The following is a 23,465-nucleotide window of genomic DNA, read 5'->3' on the forward strand; positions in this document are numbered from 1 at the left end:
ACATTACTTAGAAATAAGTATCTGTGAGTTCAATAGGGTTTATTTCTAAGTGCATTTATACAGAATTGCACACTTCAAAATAAAAAACCAAGTAGTAGTAAATAATGGCAAGAAAATAATCCCTGAAAATACTGAAGTGGGGACTGTACATATGCATAATTAAACCAACTGCTAGTTTAATATTTTGTATAATTCTCTCATCTCAAATTTTAATAATGCATAGAAAATAAAAAAAGAGTTCCACACTCTTTTGTCTACTATTTCTATTTCATCTTAGTGCCACAAAGGAGATGAAGAAGCAGAAAGATAGTTGCTTCTCTTCTTTCCAATCTGGTGTTATGAATGAGGTAAGTAGCACAACTGTAGCTGCTCCAACCACAACTCCATCGCTGACTGTGGGGGGCGAGTCATTGGCCCCCACAGAGAGGGTCCGCAATCTGGGCGTTCTTCTGGATGCACGGCTGTCGTTCGAAGAGCATACGACGGCCGTCGCCAGAGGACCTTTTTATCAGGTTCGCCTGATGCGCCAGTTGCGTCCCTACTTAGACCGGGATTCCCTGTGCACAGTCACTCATGCCCTCGTCACTTCCCGCCTGGACTACTGCAATGCTCTCTACATGGGGCTCCCCTTGAAGAGCACCCGGAGGCTCCAACTGGTTCAGAATGCAGCCGCGCGGGTGATAGAGGGAGCGACACGTGGCTCCCATATAACACCTCTCCTGTGTAGGCTGCACTGGTTACCGGTGGTCTTCCGGGTGCAATTCAAAGTGTTGGTTACCACCTTTAAAGCACTCCATGGCATAGGACCGGGTTATTTACAGGACCGCCTACTGCCACCGATAGCCTCCCATCGAACAGTGCACTCCCATAGGGAGGGTCTCCTCAGGGTGCCGTCGGCCAGGCAATGTCGGCTGGCGACCCCCAGGGGGAGGGCCTTCTCTGTGGGGGCTCCAACCCTCTGGAACGAGCTACCACCAGGGATCCGCCAACTCCCTGATCTCCGGACCTTTCGACGTGAGCTGAAAACATTTTTATTCCATCGTGCAGGACTGGCCTAATGGTGTTTTAAATGGGGTTTTTATTGGATTTTAGAGTTTTTAGCCAATTCAAATATTTGTTTTCAAATCTGCTCTTAATTTTTGTATCTTCTTGTTTTTATCCTGGCTGTAAACCGCCCTGAGTCCTTTGGGAGAAGGGCGGTATAGAAATCAAATAAACCTAAACCTAACCTAACCTAACTCATTAACCTTTTTCTCAACTAACTTGTGTTCCTTTTCTTTCTAATGGTTGTTAGTACAGACTAACTGGCAAATCTGTTGAGTTGATTTTCCTATTCTTCCTCAGCATTTTTTTTTTTGTCTTTTACTTACTTAGAGAAAGGAGCCTTTCCCCTCCACCCTAGTGCTTCCATCAAAATTACCAACTGTTTGTTGTTGTTGTTAGTTGCAAAGTCGTGTCCGACCCATCGCGACTCCATGGACAACGTTCCTACAGGCCTTCCTATCCTCTACCATCCTCTGGAGTCCATTTAAGCTCAGGCCTACTGCTTCAGTGACTCCATCCAGCCACCTCATTCTCTGTTGTCCCCTTCTATCTGTAAAATATTTCTACAACATAATGATGATTTAACATAACATGAACATGCACCCAGGGTAGAATTTATTATATACTTACTTTTCTAAGTTCAATTGTCACTTCATTTCTATGTCTTCGCATGGTCTGGAAAAGAAAAATAAAGTCACTAACATGAGGTACAGAAATTAATGCACTTGTATGTTTGCTATATTTGTAAACCATCAGATGGGAGCCAGTTTGGTGTAATGGTTAAGGCATCAGGCTAGAAAATGTGAGGCTGTGAGTTCTAGTCCTGCCTTGGCACAAAGCCTGCTTGGATGACCTTGGGCCAATTCTAGCCCTAGAATGTATGCTAGAGCAAATCACTTTCAAAAAACCTTGCCAAGCAGACAGCCTCTGAGAATTGGACACAATTGCATGGGAAAAAAATCAGAAAAAAATATCTCCTAGTGATTTATATCACAAAAACATGAAACACTTTAAAAAACTAAAATCAAGATATAATACAAACGTATCGTAATACAACAGGCATGAGGATGGCTATTCACTGTCCGAAAGCTCTCAGAAGCAGCTCTGTGTGTATTAACTTCCATAAGGCCAGTATCTGAAGTAATCCTTCAGACTCAAAGGATACAGATTACCCAATTTAATCCTTTGGAAATGTTAGAAAATTCACAATTGCACTACATATTATGAAATTACATGCTATAGGTCTGTTGATTTTCTTGAATGGCGGAATAGAAAATAATTTAAAGTGCAGATCCTTTACTTGAGAGTTTTTCAAACTCTGTTCCATGGGACTCTAAGGTATCCCAAAAAGCTGATAAGTTTTCATGGGAATTAAGCCCTCCCTCTCAAAAAGGTTCGCTCAAAGATAGCCAATTTTCAATCAGTACAGTTTTGGGTTCTGGGATACTTTTAACAACAGATTCTGCAATCTGGAAGTTTCAAAACCTTTGCTCTACTCTATACAGATAGTCCTTGACTTTTGCTTGTTTAACAACGATCCAAAATTATGACAGCCATGGAATGGGTGCTTTACAGCCCATAAAGCACTTCTGGCCATCACAAAATATTGCACCACAACCCCCATAGTCACACGCAGGTGAGCTGGGTACTTGACAACCTGTTCTCACTTATGACCAGTTGCCAAGCAACTCACGATCATGTGATTACTATTGGCAATCTTCCTTGCCAGTTTCCCCAGAAATTCAATGAGGAAGTCAGCAAGGAAGGTGGCAAGTGGAATTCGCTCAAGACAGGCATTTCTTTGAGAACAAAAAGGAGGGGGAAAATTTCAGGGGGAGGTAATCTCAGTTCTCCAGTTGAACTGAAATTCTACTTTCCCACAGGGAGCAAATGAGCTGACCGCCGAGCTACAGAAACAGAAGTCAGATTCCAAGATCTGACCTCCGGTCCTGCAGCCCTTCAGAGGAGTTCCCTTCTAAACATGAAAGGGAGTTGAACCTGGCAGGCAACTCTTTCATTCCATCCACTTAAGGCCCAGGAGATCGCTGAACAATCATAATCAGGAGTGCTGGAATTGAGGTTGTTCAGCAAACAGTCATGTGAGTGTCTCACTTAAGAACTGCTTTGCTGAATGACCAACTGTAGTCATAAGACAAGAACTACCTATGCTTCTCTCTCCAGAAATACTTCAGAAAAATGGTTCTGACAAAAAACGAACAATACATGCAGAGTTGACTCACTAACAAAGCTAAAGAAGCTGTTTTGAGAAAAAAGTACAAAGCAACCCTTGCTATCTGTCCTACTCAAGCAATGACATGTACTTATTGCAGAAAGCTTGATGGAAACAACAGCCTGTATTTTAAACGCTCATTGTGACAGTGCAACTTTAAGTTGAGATCTATGCTATATACGCAACTATAGGAAACAACATAAAAAGAAACCCACATAACAGAAGAGAAATGCTACAGAGCAATTGCAAGAAATCAGAAAGAGGTTTTCATCTATTTCAAAAGGAATTTCATCCATTAAAAAAACAGGAAGTAACAAAAGACAAAAAAAAATTAAATAAAAAATTAAAAAATAGCACAAAAAAGGTTAATAAGCCTGTGTCTTGCTTAATTTTCTACTGGGCTACTCAATAGGAAGCAAAAGAAATTATGGGAGTAAAATTTTGACATCATATTTCTGCATAATTATAAGCTGAGATTCCTGCTGACCATGAATGCATTCTATTCCTGTTCACTTGAAAAGCAGAGTAAACTTTTGTTGCCACTATGTTTCACTTTAGTAATGAAAAATAAACCATGTTTCTGACTATACAGATATGCCAAGCTATCAATTTCTTTTTTTAAAAAATGGCATTGTATATTTTTATTACTGTCTTATGTTACCTCTGAAATTCCCATAGTCCTTTTATTTTTTTTATGGTACAGGTTGTCCTCATTTAAGAACGACATATGAGCCCAGACTTTAGATCATAATCATTACAGTTGTTAAGCAGCTCACTACAAGATCTGACTCAACTGTATAACCATTTTTACAAATGGTCATAACGTAAGTCACCATTGTTATTAAATGAATGATGTGGTTGTTACATGAATCCATTCAGCTGAATTGCCATTTTTGTGAGAACCTGGCAAAAAAGCCACCAGAATCTGGCCAGAAAACTTTACAAGTTGTATCTGTTAAAACAGTCTCTGTTTTCTTGTACTAAGACATCTTGTACTCCAAGCAATATTTTAGACACACCATGAAGACCATTACTTTTTTTGAATCAATATTTTTTCTTAATTTTTCAGTGGGGAGATTTAATAGACTTCATAAAACCGCTCTCATTTTCTTCTACAGTACAAAAGATTTATTTGAAGTTCTTCAAGGTTTTTGTCTCCAGTCCCATAGGATTCAATATAAACTGTTGACAGTAAGTGTTAGGAACACACACTGAACACATATTAGGCAGGAGCTCTTTTAAATAAGCCACGTCTTTTTCATGCTTGCTGCTGTTTTAATGAATCACATTAATTCTGTGGTTCCTTTAAAGATATGCTGTGTTCATATTCCTGAACATTCTAATGCACTTTGGAATGCACAATCACTTTGAAACATGTATACACAAATTTTAATTTAAACAAACTGGAACAGGTATAAGGGAATTGGATAAAGGAATTGGATTATGTTTAGCATAGAAAAGGCATACAACAGCACAATATTAAGAAATATCACACAGACGGCAGCCAAGACCGACAGTATTTATATTGTTTCATAGATAATAATGAACTTCAGTTAACAGGAAAGATGGTTCTAACTAAATACCAGGGGGGAAAAATCCTAAAAACAAAAACAGCTTAATAGTGGAGCCAACAATACCTAGAAATGATGCTCTATCTTTGATTGAATTTACATGGCTTCTTCTACCCGGAGCTTTACTATGGAGGAAAACTTGTTTTGACAGTAATTCCTTTAATGATCACTTTTATAGATGTTGTAATTTGTAAATAATCTGCAATGAATTTCCCAATGCCACTTTTTCTGCACTTATTTTGATGTAGATTGTTAACTGCTGTGAGAACTTTTTTATTTTATTAAAAAATACTAATTCTAGGCTATAACTACAATAAATAATGAAAGTACCTAGGGATCAAGGTAATGTATTTGGGATTGTCTTACAAATAAGAAAAGATAACTAAAGAGAGATATAGATGCATTTATATTAGTACTATTTTATATAACAGCATATTGAAGGAGCTTCTGCACACTACAATATTAGAATTAAATAAGATCTATATGACACCGTGTTCCAGATTGACAAGATGTAATTCTTCCAGCAACAAATCTCCTCATGTGATAAGATACATATTAAAGCAGAGATTTATATCGCAAAATTAATCTACAAATTTCACTGCCATAAAAGCCAATAACATGCACCAGCTCAGCATGTTGCAATATGAATGTGCTCTTCTATAGAACATGGTATTCCAATTTCATTTATTTCCCTCTATCCTAAAAAAAAAAAAAAAGTCACCATTTTGTGATAACCGGACACAACCAGATAACCGCTCTGCTTTTCTTGAGTTGTCCAGAAATTCTTTGATGGCAAAAGATCCTGTAGATCGCTTTGCATGGAGGCCACCGTTTAAACAAAATAAAAACTGCTACTCATAGCAATGAATGAGTAGTATATTACAATCATCATCTTCTTTTAACTATCCCATAATCCCTTGTGGGGTGGAGTTTGGGCAATTGAATGGAACTAGCTGGGTGTTTAATGGAAAGATGTCCTTCCTGTTGCCAATGCAGAGTTCTGTTCAGCAGATATATTCATTCCCATTGTACCCAGAGAGAGAAATATCTGACTCCACCTAGGATTGAACACACGGTCTCCTGATTGTGAAGTGAGAGCTCCACTTTTAGGCACCACACCTGAGTAGTATATTACAATATTCCTATAGAATAGCTAACCAAATGTTTACTTTGATCTTGAATTAGTCACAAATGGTGTAAAATTAATTTTATGAAAAAGTGTACAATTCTTGTGAAATGTTACAATATTTATTGCATTACTACTTGTATACATGTTTTACAACAAAGTCTTAGAGTCCTCTCTGAGTCAATTAGTCAAGTTCTATAGATTCGATCTAGTGCTTAAACTGAGTCTCCAGTTTTGGTAATAATACAAAAAAAGATGTTGAGAAGAGCAACAATGATGATTAGGGGACTGGATGCTAAACCGTATGATGAACATTTGCAGGAATTGGGAATATCTAGTCTAATGAAGTAGGGACACAGTGGCTCAGGGGCTAGGATGTTGAGCTTGTTGATCGAAAGGTCGGCAGCTCAGCGGTTCGAATCCCTAGTGCTGCCGTGTAACGGGGTGAGCTCCCGTTACTAGTCCCAGCTTCTGCCAACCTAGCAGTTTCGAAAGCACGTAAAAATGCAAGTAGAAAAAATAGGGACCACCTTTGGTGGGAAGGTAACAGCGTTCCATGCGCCTTTGGCGTTGAGTCATGCCGGCCACATAATCACGGAGACGTCTTCAAACAGTGCTGGCTCTTCGGCAACGACTAGCACGTATGTGCGAGGGGAACTTTTACCTTTACCTTTTAGTCTAAGGAAGAGAAGGAATGCAGGTGACATGATAGCAGTCTTCCAATATTTGAGGGGCTACCACAGAGAGGAGAGGAGTCAAACTATTCTTCAAGGCATCTGAGATAAGACAATAAGCAACAGATGAAAGCTTAACAAAGCGAGATCCAATCCAGATTTAAGAAGAAATTTCCTGTCAGTGAGAATGATTAGTCAGAGGAACAGCCTGACACCAGAAGGCGGTGCTTCATCACTGTAGGTTTTTAAGAAGAGATTGGAGAATCATTTGTCTGGAATGGTAGGTTCTTCTGCTTGAGCAGGGGGTTGGCCTAGGAGACCTCCAAGGTCCCTTCTGTTAGTCTGTATTCTACTGTTTAATTTGACTGCATTCAGTCACAGAAAAATACAGAATTACAGAATATTTTTGGGTACTTCAGGGATGCTGCACGCCTGCTGACTTCTCTCTCTTGTGAATAACAAAGTTGTATCAATTTGATGATGTACAAAACAATCTTTGTCACTGCAATTGTAATAACCGAGCTTACGTTTCAAGAGGTGAAAAACCAAACATCAGGATCAAAAATTTTGGGATTTAAATCTCTGCTTTGTGTCTTACCACATGAGGAGATGTTTATTGTTATTATTTCTGAGCATCCAAGAGTGTAATCAGTCTGTATATAATTAATGGAGCATAGCCCTTTTGGATGCTCCTGAATTTGATGGTGCAGGAAGTCTAAAGAAGAAATTTAAGCACCCTGAAGTAAGATGGATTTCCTGTTCAAAATGCTTCAGACACACTTCATGATTAACAGTATTAGCAATAGAGGTGCATTAACAAACTATACTGGAGAATTATTATGCACTATTCTCCTAGCCTAATTCACAATGTGGAAATAAATGGGCCAGTCTTTTCCAATCTGGTACTCTTAAGATGTTTTGTGAGTTCAGCTCCAAATACCATGCTGGTTGGGAATCAACCTAACCCATCTATCAGACATAAGGAAGGATGATTACTGGAAAATGTTGTAAACTGTAATTTCAGCTTGCTGCAACAGAAACTTAATATATAATGAGGACTTCCGGGATGACGTCACAGTGTTGCGATCCAAAAAACGGAGCTCCGTCTTTTCCGATCGAAGTTTTGCGCTTGGAAACCGGAAACAGCAAGAGCTGACCCTGGAAGAGGACGGTTCTGTAGAGGGGAAATTCTCGGGGTAACGGGGAGGTGCACAATCCTCCGTTACGAAAGGAAGAACCCCTTAAATTTCAGCATGGAAGAAACTGGCTGTAATGGTCGGATCTATGGACAGAGGCATTACGGCCCACTTGAATAGAGAAGGAAGCAAGAAGTGGAAAAATAGCTAGAAACATCGGTGAATAGAGACGGGACAGAGTGAGTTACTGGGATACTTCCCTAAACTGGTGGAACTTAAAAGGTGTGACAAGGGAGTCTCTAAAAGGAGGAAAAGCAGCGCATCGGACGGTGGAGCGGAACAGCATGAAAAAGGCTGAAGAGAGAAAAGAGGGCGATCAGAGGAACTGAAAGGAAGAGAAAGGAAGAAACTTGGAAATTCCGGTAAAGAGTGGGACTAATTTTATCAGGATCAGAAATGAAAGACAGTGGATTGTGGATACAACAACTTAAAACGACGAGGTTTGGAGTGTGGATTAGAGTGACAGCTACAGTGACAATGCATATTAATAGGAGCAGACATCTTGGATGAAGGATTTAGAAAGTAACAAACGGAAGAGGATTGGACAGTGCAAGGAAGTAGGAGAGCAGAGGACTTGTTTAAAAACAGTAAGAAAATTTAGGCTGGGGAGATTAGAAGCCAGAGGTGTATATTGTGTATATTGTCGATTTAGAAGTAAATAATATGGTATATGTCTAAACTTTCTCTATTTTTATTATTGTTATTATTTGTTATCCAACTGACTCTTGAAAATAGTTGTATATTACAAGATAGTGTATATAAATAGATAAATTAATTGCAAATAGGGGTAAATAATTTATATTTGCACTGCACTACATCCTACAACATCTTGAGTCTCCAAAGACCTATGCAAGGGTCCTCTTTGTAGACTTTAGTTCAGCATTCAATGCCATCATTCCAGACACTCTTCTAACTAAGCTAAACCAGCTACAGGTACCGGAACAGACTTGTAAGTGGATCACAAGCTTCCTAACAAACAGGAAGCAGCAGGTGAAGCTAAGCAAGATCACATCAGATACCTGTACAATTAGCACAGCCCCCCCCCCAAGGCTGTGTGTTCTCCCCACTTCTCTTCTCTCTGTATACCAATGACTGCATCTCCAATGATCCATCTGTTAAACTACTGAAGTTCGCAGATGACACAACAGTGATTGGTCTCATTCGAGACAATGACGAATCTGCATATAGACATGAGGTCGAATGACTAGCCTTGTGGTGCAACCGAAACAATCTGGAACTGAACACACTCAAAACCGTAGAAATGGTGGTAGACTTTAGGAGAAACCCTTCCATACTTCCACCTCTCGCATTACTAGACAACACAGTATCAACAGTAGAAACCTTTAAATTTCTAGGTTCTATCATATCGCAAGATCTAAAATGGACAGCTAACATCAAAAACATCATCAAAAAAGAACAACAAAGAATGTTTTTTCTGCGCCAACTCAGTAAACTCAAACTGCCCAAGGAGCTGCTGATCCAGTTCTACAGAGGAATTATTGAGTCTGTCATTTGCACCTCTATAACTGTCTGGTTCTGCAACCCAACAAGAAAGACGCAGACTTCAGAGGATAATTAGAACTGCAGAAAAAATAATTGCTACCAACCTGCCTTCCATTGAGGACCTATATACTGCACAAATCAAGAAGAGGGCCGTGAAAATATTTACAGATCCCTCACATCCTGGACATAAACTGTTTCAACGCCTACCCTCAAAACGACGCTATAGAGTACTGCACACCAGAACAACTAGACACAAGAACATTTTTTCCCGAACGCCATCACTCTGCTAAACAAATAATTCTCTCAACACTGTCGAACTATTTACTAAATCTGCACTACTATTAATCTTCTCATCGTTCCCATCACCAATCTCTTTCCACTTATGACTATAACTTTGTTGCAAACAAGGGATGTTCTACCATATGTGGTGGACCTGTCCTAAGATTAGGAAATTTTGGGGTAAAAAAGAAAAAATGGCTGGATGAAATAACAGGGCAGAAAATAGAAAGGAAACCGGAACCATTTCTCTTGGGTATTCTGGAAGGGAAAATGGAAAAAAATATACAATATATCATACTGCACATACTAACAGCGAGTAGAATTGTGATAGCACAAAATTGGAAACAACCAGCTATCCCTCTGGACCAAATTATAATAAAAATATATATATGAATGTCAGAAATGGACAGATTATCTATGGAAATGAAGGAGAGGGAAGACACCGAGTACTATTTAATATGGAATAGATGGTATTCCTGGCTGGAAAGTAAATTTAAAACTTAAGGAATATTTTTGTTATGAGATTGAATTGTGAATAGAAGTTAAGATATTTTAAATAAAGATGTAAGTTTAAGGTAGAGATATTTAGAAGTAGAATTTGTGTAAAGAGGTTAATTAGGATAGAGATACCGGTGTAGAAAAGCTGTTACTAGTATTGAAATTTTGATGCGTCTGTCTTTGTTTGTTTCCTTTTTTGTGTATATTTTTTTGTACTGTGTATTTTAATGTTTGAAAATTTAATATGTTTTTAAAAAAAGCTTAATATATATTAAGCTATATACATAAGTATAAATCATACACATGCACAAATGCAGTATATTCACAAAAATGCAGCAATATTGCAGAACCTAATCTGCAGTTCATAACTATCATAAAACATTTCTTTTTCAAGTCATAGGATCTTCCAACTTGCAGTATGGTAATAATAAATCATATTTGCGTATATTTTCTCGTCTCTTCTGAAACATATCAAATTCAAATTTATTTATCACAGACCTGAGACCAGATACAGACCAGATATTGAATAAAAGTATTACATCCTTCTATATATATTTGTATATGTGTATAAGAGAAACAGTATAAGTAAAATGGAGTCTAAAAATAATAAAGAACATTGTTGCTAAAGCCCTAACCCTAACTCTAATCAACTATTATCAGAAGTCCAAAGTAATAGAAACACATCTGCCAAATTTCAGGAGTTTGCTAACTTTGTTAAAACTAATATAGAGGGTGGATGTTGCCAATGAACTATATTAAATGATAACACTCAAAGAAATGTATTGTAATTAAAATATGTTGATGAGGATGACAAGTTAATTTGACTGGACACATTCCTAGACAATAAATCAGTCATTTTAACTATGGCAGTTAAAGATCCAGAGGCCAAGCCCAAATGACAAATGGGAGAAGGCCAATATTTTCATATTTTTCTTTTGTTGATTATTAGCTCAAGTTTTTCCTATTACAAGACACTGCCACTGTGGATCAGAGCTTGCTTGCTTGCTCACTTGCTTTATTTATTAGATCAGGGGTGTCAAACTCAAGGCCCAGGGGCCAGATCCCGCCCGCAGGGTGCTTAGATCTGGCCCTCCCTAGCTCGGTTTCACTAACAGAGTGTTGCAGGAAGCCGTCGCAGCCAAAACAGAATTCGGGAGTCTGTTTTCGCTGGCAGAGCGCTCAGGCCCCCACAGGCGCCCCCGACACAAGTGATGTTGTGCTGACCATGCTGTCCCCACCCCACCCCGAGGTCAAACACAACCCTGATGCAGTCCTCAATGAAATCAAGTTTGATGCTCCTATATAAGATTGTTTTTATTCTACCTTTATTACTTTTATAAGAAACTGAAGGCACCAAACAAACATACTACTCCTTCCTCCTCATTTTTCCAACAGTAACCCTGCGAGATGGGTTGAGCTGAGACAGAACAACTGGCTCAAAGTCACCCAGTTGGCTTTCATGCCGAAGGTGAGCTTCAGGGTCTCCTGGTCTCTAGGCCAGCACCTTATTTATCAATGACTATTTTATTGAGAGTTTCACAAAGATTCCTTTTCAATAATTAGGCATTATGCATCATTTACTGTGATGAGGGAAACCAAAGTCTGGGCAAAACTGATCAAAATCAATTCTGATTGTTTACAGCAGGGGTGTCAAATTCGCATCATCACGTGACATAGCATGACTTTTCCCCCTTCACTAAACCGGGTGTGGGCGTGGCCAGTGCGTGACGCATCTGCCCGAGTTTGACATCTTTGGTTTATAGTAATGAAATACTGACCCAGCTGGCATTTCTTATCTCTTTAACTGCACTAAGAGGGTGACTACTTTTTCACAATGGCACATCATATGTGTTAACTTTTGGTATAAAACAAATGCAATGAGGACTACACTTTTTGTGTTTTTTTTTTCACTTAGACTCTCTTTACATACATCATTAGGACTCACATTAAAAGGCAAAGATATGCAAAAAAAAATCAGAATGTTTTTGGGAAATACTAGGATTAAAATTGTATAATTAAATGCATTGCACTCTATACTGCTAATTGATCTTGTATATTCAGGCAAGAATATACTAACAAGTGATCTACCCTTGAAGAGATTTTTTTCAACCTTTCTTTTTCTCATCAGTTCAAAAGTAGCACCCTATACTACTCTTCTCTTAAATAAGGCAACAAGGAAATACCACCGATTTACAAAAGCCCCCCCCCCCAACAATTATGTACTAGAGGCAAATACATGATGAAGGAAAAAAGAATATTTAGGAAGAGTCCTCATCTGATTGTCAGCATCTTCCGTAGGTATCATTCCATACAGCTCTGTCTCTGGTTCCAGGAAACTATTACTGGATAAAATATGTGAAATGAGTCAATAGTACTGGTATACCAGTTTCAGAGTTAATATATCCTTAGACTAAGTATTCTAAATGCAGAAGAAAAGTTATTAAAAATACTTAAAGGAGGTTCTCCTTTGTATTGTACAGTACAAACTTCCTGATGTACTTTAAATGTGAGTCACATGAGCAATTCTTAGTTTGGAAAATGTAAGCATGGAAAGGTACTGGCTGAGGGAGTATATCTCATATCCATTTAGCAAGACAAAGGTTGATCATTTTAGTTGATGCTCATGAGCCTATAGTACCGGTATATTCAAAATGTTTGTCTCTTTATCATCAAAAATCTAATACAGCCATTGTTTTAGCAACCATTCCACACTAATCTTCCACACAGGTACTGTATTTGTTGTTGTTAGATGCAAAGTCGGGTCCGACCCATCGCAACCTCATGGACAACATTCCTCCAGGCGTTCCTGTCATCTACCATCCTTTGAAGTCCATTTAAGCTCACGCCTATTGCTTCAGTGACTCCATCCAGCCACCTTGTTCTCTGTCGACCCCTTCTTCTTTTGCTCTCAATCTTTCCCAGCATTAGGCTCTTCTCCAGTGAGTCCTTCCTTCTCATTAGGTGGCCAAAGTATTTCAGTTTCATCTTCAGGATCTGGCCTTCTAAAGAGCAGTCAGGGTTATCTCCTCTAGGACTTGTTTGTTCCCCTTGCAGTCCAAGGGACTCGCAAGAGTCTTCTCCAGTACCAGAATTCAAAAGCCTCAATTCTTTGGCACTCAGTCTTTCTTATGGTCTAACTTTCACAGCCATATATTGCAACTGGGAAAACCATAGCCTTGGCTATAATACACTTTTGTTGACAGGGTGATGTCTCTGCTTTTTAGTACGCTGTCTAGATTTGCCATAGCATTTTTCCCCAGGAGCAAGCGTCTTTTAATTTCTTGGCTGCAGTCCCCATCTGCAGTGATCTTGGAGCGCAGGAAAATAAAATCTGTCATTACCTCCATTTCTTCCCCAACTATCTGCCAGGAATTGAGAGGACCGGATGCCATGATCTTAGTTTTCTTAATGTTGAGTTTCAAGCCAACTTTTGCACTCTCCTCCTTCACCCGCATTAAGAGGCTCTTTAGTTCCTCTTTGCTTTCTGCCATTAGAGTGGTATCATCTGCATATCTGAGGTTGTTGATATTTTTCCTGGCAATCTTAATTCCAACTTTTGATTCATCCAGCCCTGCCTTTCTCAGGATGTGCTCTGCATATAAGTTAAATAGGCAGGGCGATAGTATACAGCCTTGCCGGACTCCTTTCCCAATTTTGAACCAATCAGTGGTTCTGTGTCCAGTTCTCACTGTTGCTTCTAGGTACTGTATATATGTATGTATATAATGTGAACGCCAATATACTTAGGGTTTTTTAAATTTAATACACTGCTTTTCTTTTTCTGCACATAAATAATACCCCAATTTGTTATCCAATAGTGTCTATTATACCATAATTAGGACAAAAGGGTAATACACTGGGAAATTGATAAAATTTTCCCAGCTTTATCAACAATATTCTTAAAAATGTACTTTATTTTAAAAAATGACCTGACTTGCTGAACCAATAAGAAAGATTCCAAATCACTTTTCACTTACACAGTGACAAAACAGAATTATTACAACTTGGAAGCACCAGGATTCTTTTTATTAAGTTTGCTTTTTCCAATGAACAATATTCTTGTTGCAATAATTCATATTTAGTCTGTTTGCTGAAAATTAGGTTGGCTTTTGATACCATTGACCATGGTATCCTTCTGAACTGGTTGCAGGGGCTGGAAAAGGGAGGCACCGTATTGAGTGGTTTTGCCTTACTCCTCAGTCTCAGTTGGTGTTTTGATCGGGGAGGGGGGATTGTGTCCTTGGCCCACCACTTGTGGAGTGCCTGATGGCTCGATGCTCTTCCCCCTTTTGTTTAACAACTACATGAAATTATTGGGCTTTGGCATCATCAGTATGTTGATACCCAGCTGTACATCTTACCCATGGATTGCACAGATGAAGCTGTCAATGTACTGGCCCAGTCTCTGCAGGCTGTGCAGATCTAGATGGAGAAGAATAGACTGGCTCAATTCTGACAAGACTGTAACTATGACTGTTTGATCTTCCTGAGGTGGGAATATTTTTATCATTGGTCTTGGACAGGTTGTACTTTCCAATTCAAAATAGCAATTTGGGGATCGTCCTGGAGAAGCAGCTTCTGCTTGAAAAATACCAACTGTGCCTTATTCTCAACTGAGAAGCCCCTTCAGATAGTTGGTCATGCTCTCATCTCCTTCACGATTGGACTATCGCAATGCACAATATATGACGCTGCCCTTGAAGATCACCTGGAAGCTATAGCTACTGCAAATTACAGTGGTGTGAACAGTATAACAGGCACTTCATGTTATATGTACTAGATGAGCTGCATGGATTGCCAGTAGACTTCCAGGTGCAATTCAAGGTGAAAGTCATCCTATATAAAGCCCTTCAGGTGTACTCCAGGTCCCCTTTATCAAATGTTGCCATCTATTGGAATCGAGGAAATATGTCTCCTATCAGTGTCCCCGCCTTCTGGAACAATGTTCTCCACTCCAATATGAACAGTATGTACTTCCCTGGGGGTTTGGAAAACTCTTAAAACTCAGCTTTGATCCCAGGACTGGGTTAATGTTTATTGAGGTATTTGTCGTCCCCAGTCATAATCTGTATGGTTTATTATTTTGGTTGTTTTACTCTGCCTGTTTATGTATACTTAACCATTTGTACTGTTCTGGATTTTGTAAGCCACCCAGAGCCTAATGGAATGAGTGGCTGTTACAAATGTATTTAAACTAAATAAAGTGCTTATATGATGAACATTACTGAAAACTTTGTCATTTAAATCATTCTGTTCAGACTGCAGTAAGAAATTAATTTCTATATTTTCCATGCTTCCTAATTGTCACTTTTTTTTCCTCCACGGCAAAATTTGATTTGTTTCAGGCTTTCTTGTTATTCCAACCTCATTATCTAACAATGGTTTGGAGTTTAAAGATACCTATTTTTCATGGATTGCCTATTACAATCTCATCACTGATATATTATCCAAATCTTGGGAGAGGAGAAATCTCAATGGGTTAAAAGAATCAAAGTTTTACATTTTAAGCCCACAAAGTATGAATCAGTCAAAGTAAGACTGATACAATAAGAACAAAACATTTTCGAAATACCTAAGTACTATGAAATACTATCAATGAAGATACATGATTTACTGCTGTCACTACAGCACTAGAAATGTTACTGATACACCTTTCTTTTATTTATGCCAATATTCTTCAGTCTGCTACTATTTTAGGGATAAATGTTTCTAGTTGCTCCTTTAATCTTGATTGTCAAGCTTTTTGAATGAAATGGGGACATAAATGTTTTAAGCACATAAACTGAAACATTAAATGGAATAGCACTATCTAGTTCTAGTGAAATTCGACTGACTTGGGAAAGAAAGGTAGAACCATTGTACTGATCAGGCTACAGTTCTTACCTGCATTAATCTTGAAATATGGTCTTCTACTTCAAGATTATAGTTTTAAAAACTTTATAGATGGGGATTTAACGTCACTATTTAATCATGCTTGTGGTAAAATCAATGGATCTAAACAATATAAGCATATTAAACATGTCACATTTCAGTAGAAGTATTTGCAAATATAATCAATAATAAAATATAATATATGCAATATATGGTACATATATATGCAACATATACTGTATATATCAGTATGAAGCAGAATTTTGCTTTTTTTTTAAATGTGAAAATGCAACAATATCTTTAAAGTTTTGATTAGCTAGCCACAACTATAACTGAAAAAAAAAGAAACTTTACATATTATTATTAGAGCCCAGAGAAAAATACTGGTCAACCAATATTATATCTGAAGTTACCAAATAATGAAAGGAAAGGGGATTTTGAACTCTAAGATATGTCATTACTTATTTTGATACTAAAATCATTAACTATTATAGGAATCCATAATTTCCAAATCAGGAAGATTCAGAATCAACAAATATGGGAAATATTAGTATCTACTAATAGGACACCTTACAAAGAATTATCTCTGAAGGATTGGGTGAGTGATCTCCAAAGTATCTAGTTCATAAAATAAAGTATAAAATAAAAAATATGTATTATGCTTGTGTAAGGAAAGAACTGAATTCTATGGGGTTCCAGATGTATACTACCGTATGGCAGACCTATAAAGCCTAACAAATCAGCTATAATTAAACAATATATAGTCTGTCTTTTACATTTATTATTAGATTTATATCCTACCTGTACCTGCACAACTCAAGACAGTATACATAATGCTCCTGCCGTAGTTTGTTTAACCATAACCAGCTACTACTACAATATATTAAGCACTGGTTATTTGTGCATAAACTGTCAAAACCAAAGAACTCAGCCTATATTATCATATTCCATATTCTTCAAACTATTCTTATCACTTCCTACCTTTAAATCTGAATACAGTCTCAGAAAAGTGAACTTACATAGAACTTGATTTTTTTTCTTCCTTCTTATATTTGTAGTTAATTGTGAGGCACTGCTGCCAGGTAAAAATGCAAAAGCTCACTTTTGTTAAGTCGCAAGTGATGATATTGCCAACATAAAATGGTGCTCTGTGGCTCATACCTTGAATTAAGCATGTATTTAGGGGGTAAAATTAAGTTTTTTTCAGAAAATAAGCAAACCAACCCATGTACCCATATATGTATCCAGAGCTGCAATACACTGGAGCAATAAAAGGAAGATCAAACTTGATAGGAATTCACGGAGATGTATAGTAGGTACATCAGAAGTAATTAGGAAAGCAAAGAGAGACATTGCAAATCTCTTCCCAAAGCCTTATTAATAAGGAAGCTAAAGAAGTGACAGAAATAGGCTGTCAGAGCTCTCCTAAGTATCTCATTCGGAATCCATCCAGTATGTATGTACACTATTCTGGGGGAATAGGACAAAGAAGATCGGCCAAGCCCCACATTTCGGCGTCCTTGGTGAAGAGTCAGAATGAAGATTACGACCTGCTTGCCCACCACCAGAAGGTGAGCAAGACTGATAGGTCTAATCAGGCTCTCGCCCTGCCGGCATTATTATAATCTCTCACGGACAAGAATTCAAAGCGAGCCCGATCAGCCCAGGCTCCTTTCAAGTCTGGGGAAAAAGCCGAATCACAAAGGGAGCCTGAGAAACCCCGCTGCCCGCCCGCCCACTTAAAGGCCGGATTCCCCCATGCCGGCCCGGTCGAGGTGGGCAGAGGGAACCAGGCCGGGCCCAGCAGGCAGATGGCGGAGGCGGTGCGTGTGTCGGTGCGTCTGCCTACATGGTCCCACCACCGGGCGCAGAGCCACCAAGCCTCCCGCGGGCTCAGAAAGTAAAACCCGGCCACTCCCCCACCAAACGGAAAGGGACTGTCCCAGGCCGGCACAGACCTCCACGTCGCGGCCCTTATTCTTGAAGCTCTTGAAGCGGTGGTTCTCCAGGCTGGCGGCGGCGGCGTTGTCAGCCATGACGGCGGCGGCGGCGGCGGCAGCGGCTCTGGGCTGAAGGAGGGACGACAGCGCGCGCGCGAGCGAAAGGGGAGGGGGGCGGAACGGGCAGGCAGACGCTCAATTACGAAACAAACGGGAAACGACAGAGGACGGCGCATGCGCCCAGCCGCCTGGACTGTTTCAGGAGCGGAGAGAAAATTCCGAAGCTCCAGCGGCCGGGAGACTGAGCCTGCCTTGGGTGGGTTGGTTCCACTCGCTTTTCTGAGCGGAAATGACAGCTGCCCATGTGCGGCGCAGGAATCGAGGGTTGGCGCCAAACAGAGTAAGCGGGAAAGTAGAGGCTGAAGGGAAAGTAGCTGCTCAGTTTTCCCCCTAATGCGGCTGAAGTCCACTAAATGGTCTGAAGTTCACTGAGGATCCGATTCCCAGGGAAGAGCTTAGATAGCCGCCACCGTAAAGGGAAGGGCGGTGGGCTGTTTGGGTAGCAGAAAGGATGCATTTCCCCGGAGTACGAAGCAGTTATGTGGCCTTGGTGAATCTAGTTATTATGTCTTATAACTCGAGGGCGATAACTTGTCGCCAAGATAGGAACCCGATTAATTTTATCTTATTGAAGAAACCGTGGCTAAACAAACGTATTTGATGTTTCTTGTTGTTTAACTTGCAACAGTTAAACGTGCACTGCAAGTAATGCTGTGCTCACCCACAAACTTTGTAAGGCTTGATTTTTTCACGAATATTCAGTAGAGTAGAAAATTGAATTAGTTTTTGCCCCTCATTGGGATACCTGGCAATATTTGGAAGCCTATTAAAGAATCCCATAGGTCAACAGCCATCTGATCATTTCAAAATCTACCTTGAGGACCACAAGGTGTTGCCCTGGATACATTCATTCTTCATGCTCTGGCATGAGGTTGCCCCATAAGACAGCCATCCTTGAGATATGACTGTGAACTTATTATGATATGACTGGACGTGTTATGGGTTTATGTTTGCAATAAAACGGGAAAGTGCAGAAATTTGTTATGACCAAATACCATGGTATTTTTTTTTTTTTACTGAAACTTAGATTTGCATACTTTGCACAAATGGAGAATTAAGACAATCCATCCTTGGAAACTGATAGAGCGTAAGGGATTTCAGAAACTTTCAAAAAAAAATTCAATCATCGGTCCTAGCTGGTACGGTATATGGAATGCAGAAATTCCAATGGATAGCTAATATAACCACACTTAAGTATTTTCTTTTAACAAAGGCAGCAATTGGCTTTATGAGTTAGTAGAGAATAAACAGATAAAAGAGACAGATGGGATGCAAATTGAAAAAAGCAAATCTCCAAGTTTGATCAGAAGCAAGTCTGTTGATTTAATGGCAGTGATATTAGCATCCTCACTGGAAAAATCCAGTGTGTTTTCTTTGTTTGCATGATTTAATATTGCTTTCAAAGTCCTGCCAAGAGATATTTTTCACTGAATAAAATTAATATGCTAAAATGCTGCAGTTCAAACAGTTTAAAATATATTTTAATTTATATAACTGCCCATCATAGTGACTACGGGTGGCTAACAAGAGTTAAAGCAGAAAAAGTAATAATCAGCTGCCAAGATAAAAGAGCAATCAATCTAATCACCTTGTAGGCTCTATTTCCAAACTTCCAATCCAGAAACACAGCCACATCTTCAAGGTCTTGCAAAAGACTCTTACAAATCAGCAATCAGAGCTAATCTAATCTCTGTGTCCCAAAAGACAGGCAGAATAACCAAAACCTCTCTCTTCCTGGGCCCTTTAAGATGACATTCTTGATGGGATCAGTTCATTCTGCCAAATTAAGATGGGATGAGTAGAGGTACCTGTGGAGAGGTGGTCCCTCAAAGCACCATCTGGTATTTTTTCAGATTTTCAACTACTGTACACAAAAATAAGGCTTTTGCATCTGTATTGGCACCATCCAGACAACCATGGGAAACAATAGAAAACTATACCAAAAATGTGGATAAGGTTCTTTGAAGGAAAATATACAGATATTTTAATGATTATGATTGATTGCTATTCTTTTAGGTTAATAAAAGAACAGTATTGGCAAACTATCGTCCACTCTCCAACCTTCGCTTTTGGCGAAGGTTGTTGAGAGTGTGGTGGCATATCAGCTTCCACAATACCTGGAGGAAACTGTCTTTCTAGACCCGTTCCAGTCCGGCTTCCGACCTGGTTACAGCACCGAGACGGCTTTGGTCGCGTTGGTGGATGACCTCTGGAGGGCTCGGGACAGGGGATGTTCCTCTGTCCTGGTCCTGTTACATCTCTCAGCGGCTTTTGATACCATCGACCATGGTATCCTGCTGCGGCGGTTGGAGGGATTGGGGGTGGGAGGCACCGTTTATCGGTGGTTCTCGTCCTATCTCTTTGACCGTTCGCAGACGGTGTTGGCAGGGGGGCAGAGATCGACATCTAGGTCCCTCACTTGTGGGGTGCCTCAGGGGTCGGTTCTCTCGCCTCTCCTGTTCAACATCTATATGAAGCCGCTGGGTGAGGTTATCCGCGGTTTCGGGGTGGATTATCATCTGTACGCTGATGATACTCAGCTGTACATTTCCACCCCGAACTACCCCAACGAAGCTGTCGAGGTGATGGACCGGTGTCTTGAGGCCGTGCGGGTCTGGATGGGGAGGAACAGGCTCCAACTCAACCCTACCAAGACAGAGTGGCTGTGGGTTCCGGCGTCCCGGTACAGTCAGCTTACGCCTTCGCTGATTGTGGGGGGGGAAGTTCTGACCCCCAGGGGAAGGGTGCGCAACTTGGGCGTTCTCCTGGAAGATCGGCTGTCTTTAAAAACATTTGACGGCCGTCGCCAGGGGAGCATTCTATCAGGTTTGCCTGATGTGCCAGTTGCGCCCCTTTCTTGACCGGGACTCCTTACGCACGGTCACTCACGCCCTCGTTACCTCTCGCCTGGACTATTGCAATGCTCTCTACATGGGGCTCCCCTTGAAGAGCACCGGGAGGCTCCAGCTAGTCCAGAATGCGGCTGCGCGGGTAATCGTGGGAGCATCACGTTGCTCCCATATAACACCTATCCTGCGCGGCCTGCACTGGCTGCCGGTAGCCTTCCGGGTGCAATTCAAGGTGCTAGTGCTCACCTTTAAAGCGCTCCATGGCTTAGGACCGGGCTATTTACGAGACCGCCTTCTGACACCGATAGCCTCCCAACGACCTGTGCGCTCCCACAGAGCGGGCCTGCTTCGGGTGCCATCAGCCAAACAGTGCCGGCTGGTGGCCCCCAGGCAGCACCGACCCTATGGAATGAGTTACTTCCAGGGCTACGCCAACTTCCCGACCTCCGTACCTTCAAGCGGGAACTGAAGACTCTACTATTCAATCGAGCCTAAATATTTATTTTAATTTAATATTTATTTTAATTGAATTTTAATTGAATTTTAATTGTACTAATCTATTTCTAATTTTATTCTAAGGGTTTTATATCGGTCTTCGACCGTTTTAGTTTAAATTGGCCGGTTAAATATTTCATTTTAAATGTATTTTAAATTTGGGATTTGTATTGTGTATCTATGTGTTTTAAATAAGGCTGTACACCGCCCTGAGTCCTTCGGGAGAAGGGCGATCTAGAAATCTAATAAATGAATAAATAAATAAATAACACTTATCAAAGATTGGCTCTGTCCAGCAACTGATTTTTTTTAAAAGGTTTTCAGTTATCTTAAATAGAATAGAATAGAATAGAATTTTTATTGGCCAAGTGTGATTGGACACACAAGGAATTTGTCTTGGTGCATAGGCTCTCAGTGTACATAAAAGAAAAGATACCTTCATCAAGGTACAACATTTACAACACTTAATGATGGTCATAGGGTACAATTTAACACTTAATGATACAACACCTAATGATAAGCATAGGGTACAAATAAGCAATCAGGAACAATCAATATCAATATAAATCATAAGGATGACCAGCAACAAAGTTACAGTCATAAGTGGAAAGAGATTGGTGATGGGAACAATGAGAAGATTTATAGTAGTGCAGATTTAGTAAATAGTTTGACAGTGTTGAGGGAATTATTTGTTAAGCAGAGTGATGGCCTTCGGGGGGAAAAACTGTTCTTGTGTCTAGTTGTTCTGCTGTGCAGTGCTCTATAGCGTCGTTTTGAGGGTAGGAGTTGAAACAGTTTATGTCCAGGATGTGAGGGATCTGTAAATATTTTCAGGGCCTCTTCTTGATTCGTGCAGTACACAGGTCCTTAATGGAAGGCAGGTTGGTAGCAATTATTTTTTCTGCAGTTCTAATTATCCTCTGAAGTCTGTGTCTTTCTTGTTGGGTTGCAGAACCAAACCAGACAGTTATAGAGGTGCAAATGACAGACTCAATAATTCCTCTGTAGAACTGGATCAGCAGCTCCTTGGGCAGTTTGAGCTTTCTGAGTTGGCGCAGAAAGAACATTCTTTGTTGTCCTTTTTTGATGATGTTTTTGATGTTAGCTGTCCATTTTAGAACTTGCGATATGATAGAACCTAGAAATTTAAAGGTTTCTGCTGTTGTGCCTTGTCCGCTTTCCCCGCAGCCGGGCCCGTCTTATCTGCTTCCGAACGCTGAGGAATGTCCTAGCATGCCTCCCGGCCCCAGCCCTGGCTCCATGCCCAGGCAAATGGAGCAACTAGACCCCTCCCCCTCCCCCACAGCATGTGAGCCTGAGGAAGATCAATTACCAACAGCTGCAGACTGGAGTGACCCTCGCTTCAGGAGAATTGATAGGCGGCATCAACAGAAGGAAGGGAGGGGCAGGCCTGGATAAGTGCTGAGTCATGGAGCCACACCCCATGGCCTATATAAAGGATCTGCTTTCTGGCATTCTCTGAGTCAGGCAAAGTCTACCTTATATTGCTGAAGTCACTTTCTGGTCTCCTGCCTGCCTTGAGAACTTTGCTAGGACTTTGGCAGAGCTGCAGAGGCACGCCTGATTCGGATTTCCCTGACCCGGCCGTCAGCGGAGGAGTGAGACACGACATCTGCTGTTGATATTGTGTTGTCTAGTAATGTGAGAGATGGAAGTATGGAAGGGTTTCTCCTAAAGTCTACCACCATTTCTACGGTTTTGAGTGTGTTCAGTTCCAGATTGTTACAGTCGCTAGTCGTTCGACCTCTCGTCTATATGCGGATTTGTCATTGTCTCAAATGAGACCAATCACTGTTGTGTCATCTGCGAATTTCAGTAGTTTAACAGATGGATCGTTGGAGATGCAGTCATTGGTATAGAGAGAAAAGTGGGGAGAGCACAGCCTTGGGGGGGCCCTGTGCTAATTGTACAGGTATTTGATGTGATCTTGCTTAGCTTCACCTGCTGCTTCCTGTTTGTTAGAAAGCTTGTGATCCACTTACAAGCCTGTTCCGGTACCTGTAGCTGGTTTAGCTTAGTTAGAAGAATGTCTGGAATGATGGTATTGA

At 40.3% G+C, this 23,465-nt stretch overlaps 1 protein-coding gene across 2 annotated transcripts in view; it reads right to left on the reverse strand.

The window, feature by feature from the left end:
- The window catches only part of KPNA3 (karyopherin subunit alpha 3), a 47,079-nt gene extending 28,974 nt beyond the window's left edge, over nt 1-18,105 (reverse strand). The window contains exons 1-3 of one of the 2 annotated variants that reach the window (XM_058184539.1): nt 17,951-18,040; nt 1,675-1,719; nt 1,421-1,594 (exon numbers count right to left, since the gene is read on the reverse strand). In XM_058184539.1, coding sequence (XP_058040522.1) covers nt 1,421-1,477 — 57 coding nt within the window. In that variant the 5' untranslated portion in view covers nt 1,478-1,594; nt 1,675-1,719; nt 17,951-18,040. Of the gene's footprint in view, nt 1-1,420; nt 1,595-1,674; nt 1,720-17,950 lie in introns of both variants that reach the window. The other variant, XM_058184529.1, reaches the window with a different exon arrangement.
- Nucleotides 18,106-23,465: the final 5,360 nt, after the last annotated feature.

The sequence above is a fragment of the Ahaetulla prasina genome, chromosome 1 (assembly GCF_028640845.1).
Source record: "Ahaetulla prasina isolate Xishuangbanna chromosome 1, ASM2864084v1, whole genome shotgun sequence".
NCBI classification, from domain to species: Eukaryota; Metazoa; Chordata; class Lepidosauria; order Squamata; family Colubridae; genus Ahaetulla; species Ahaetulla prasina.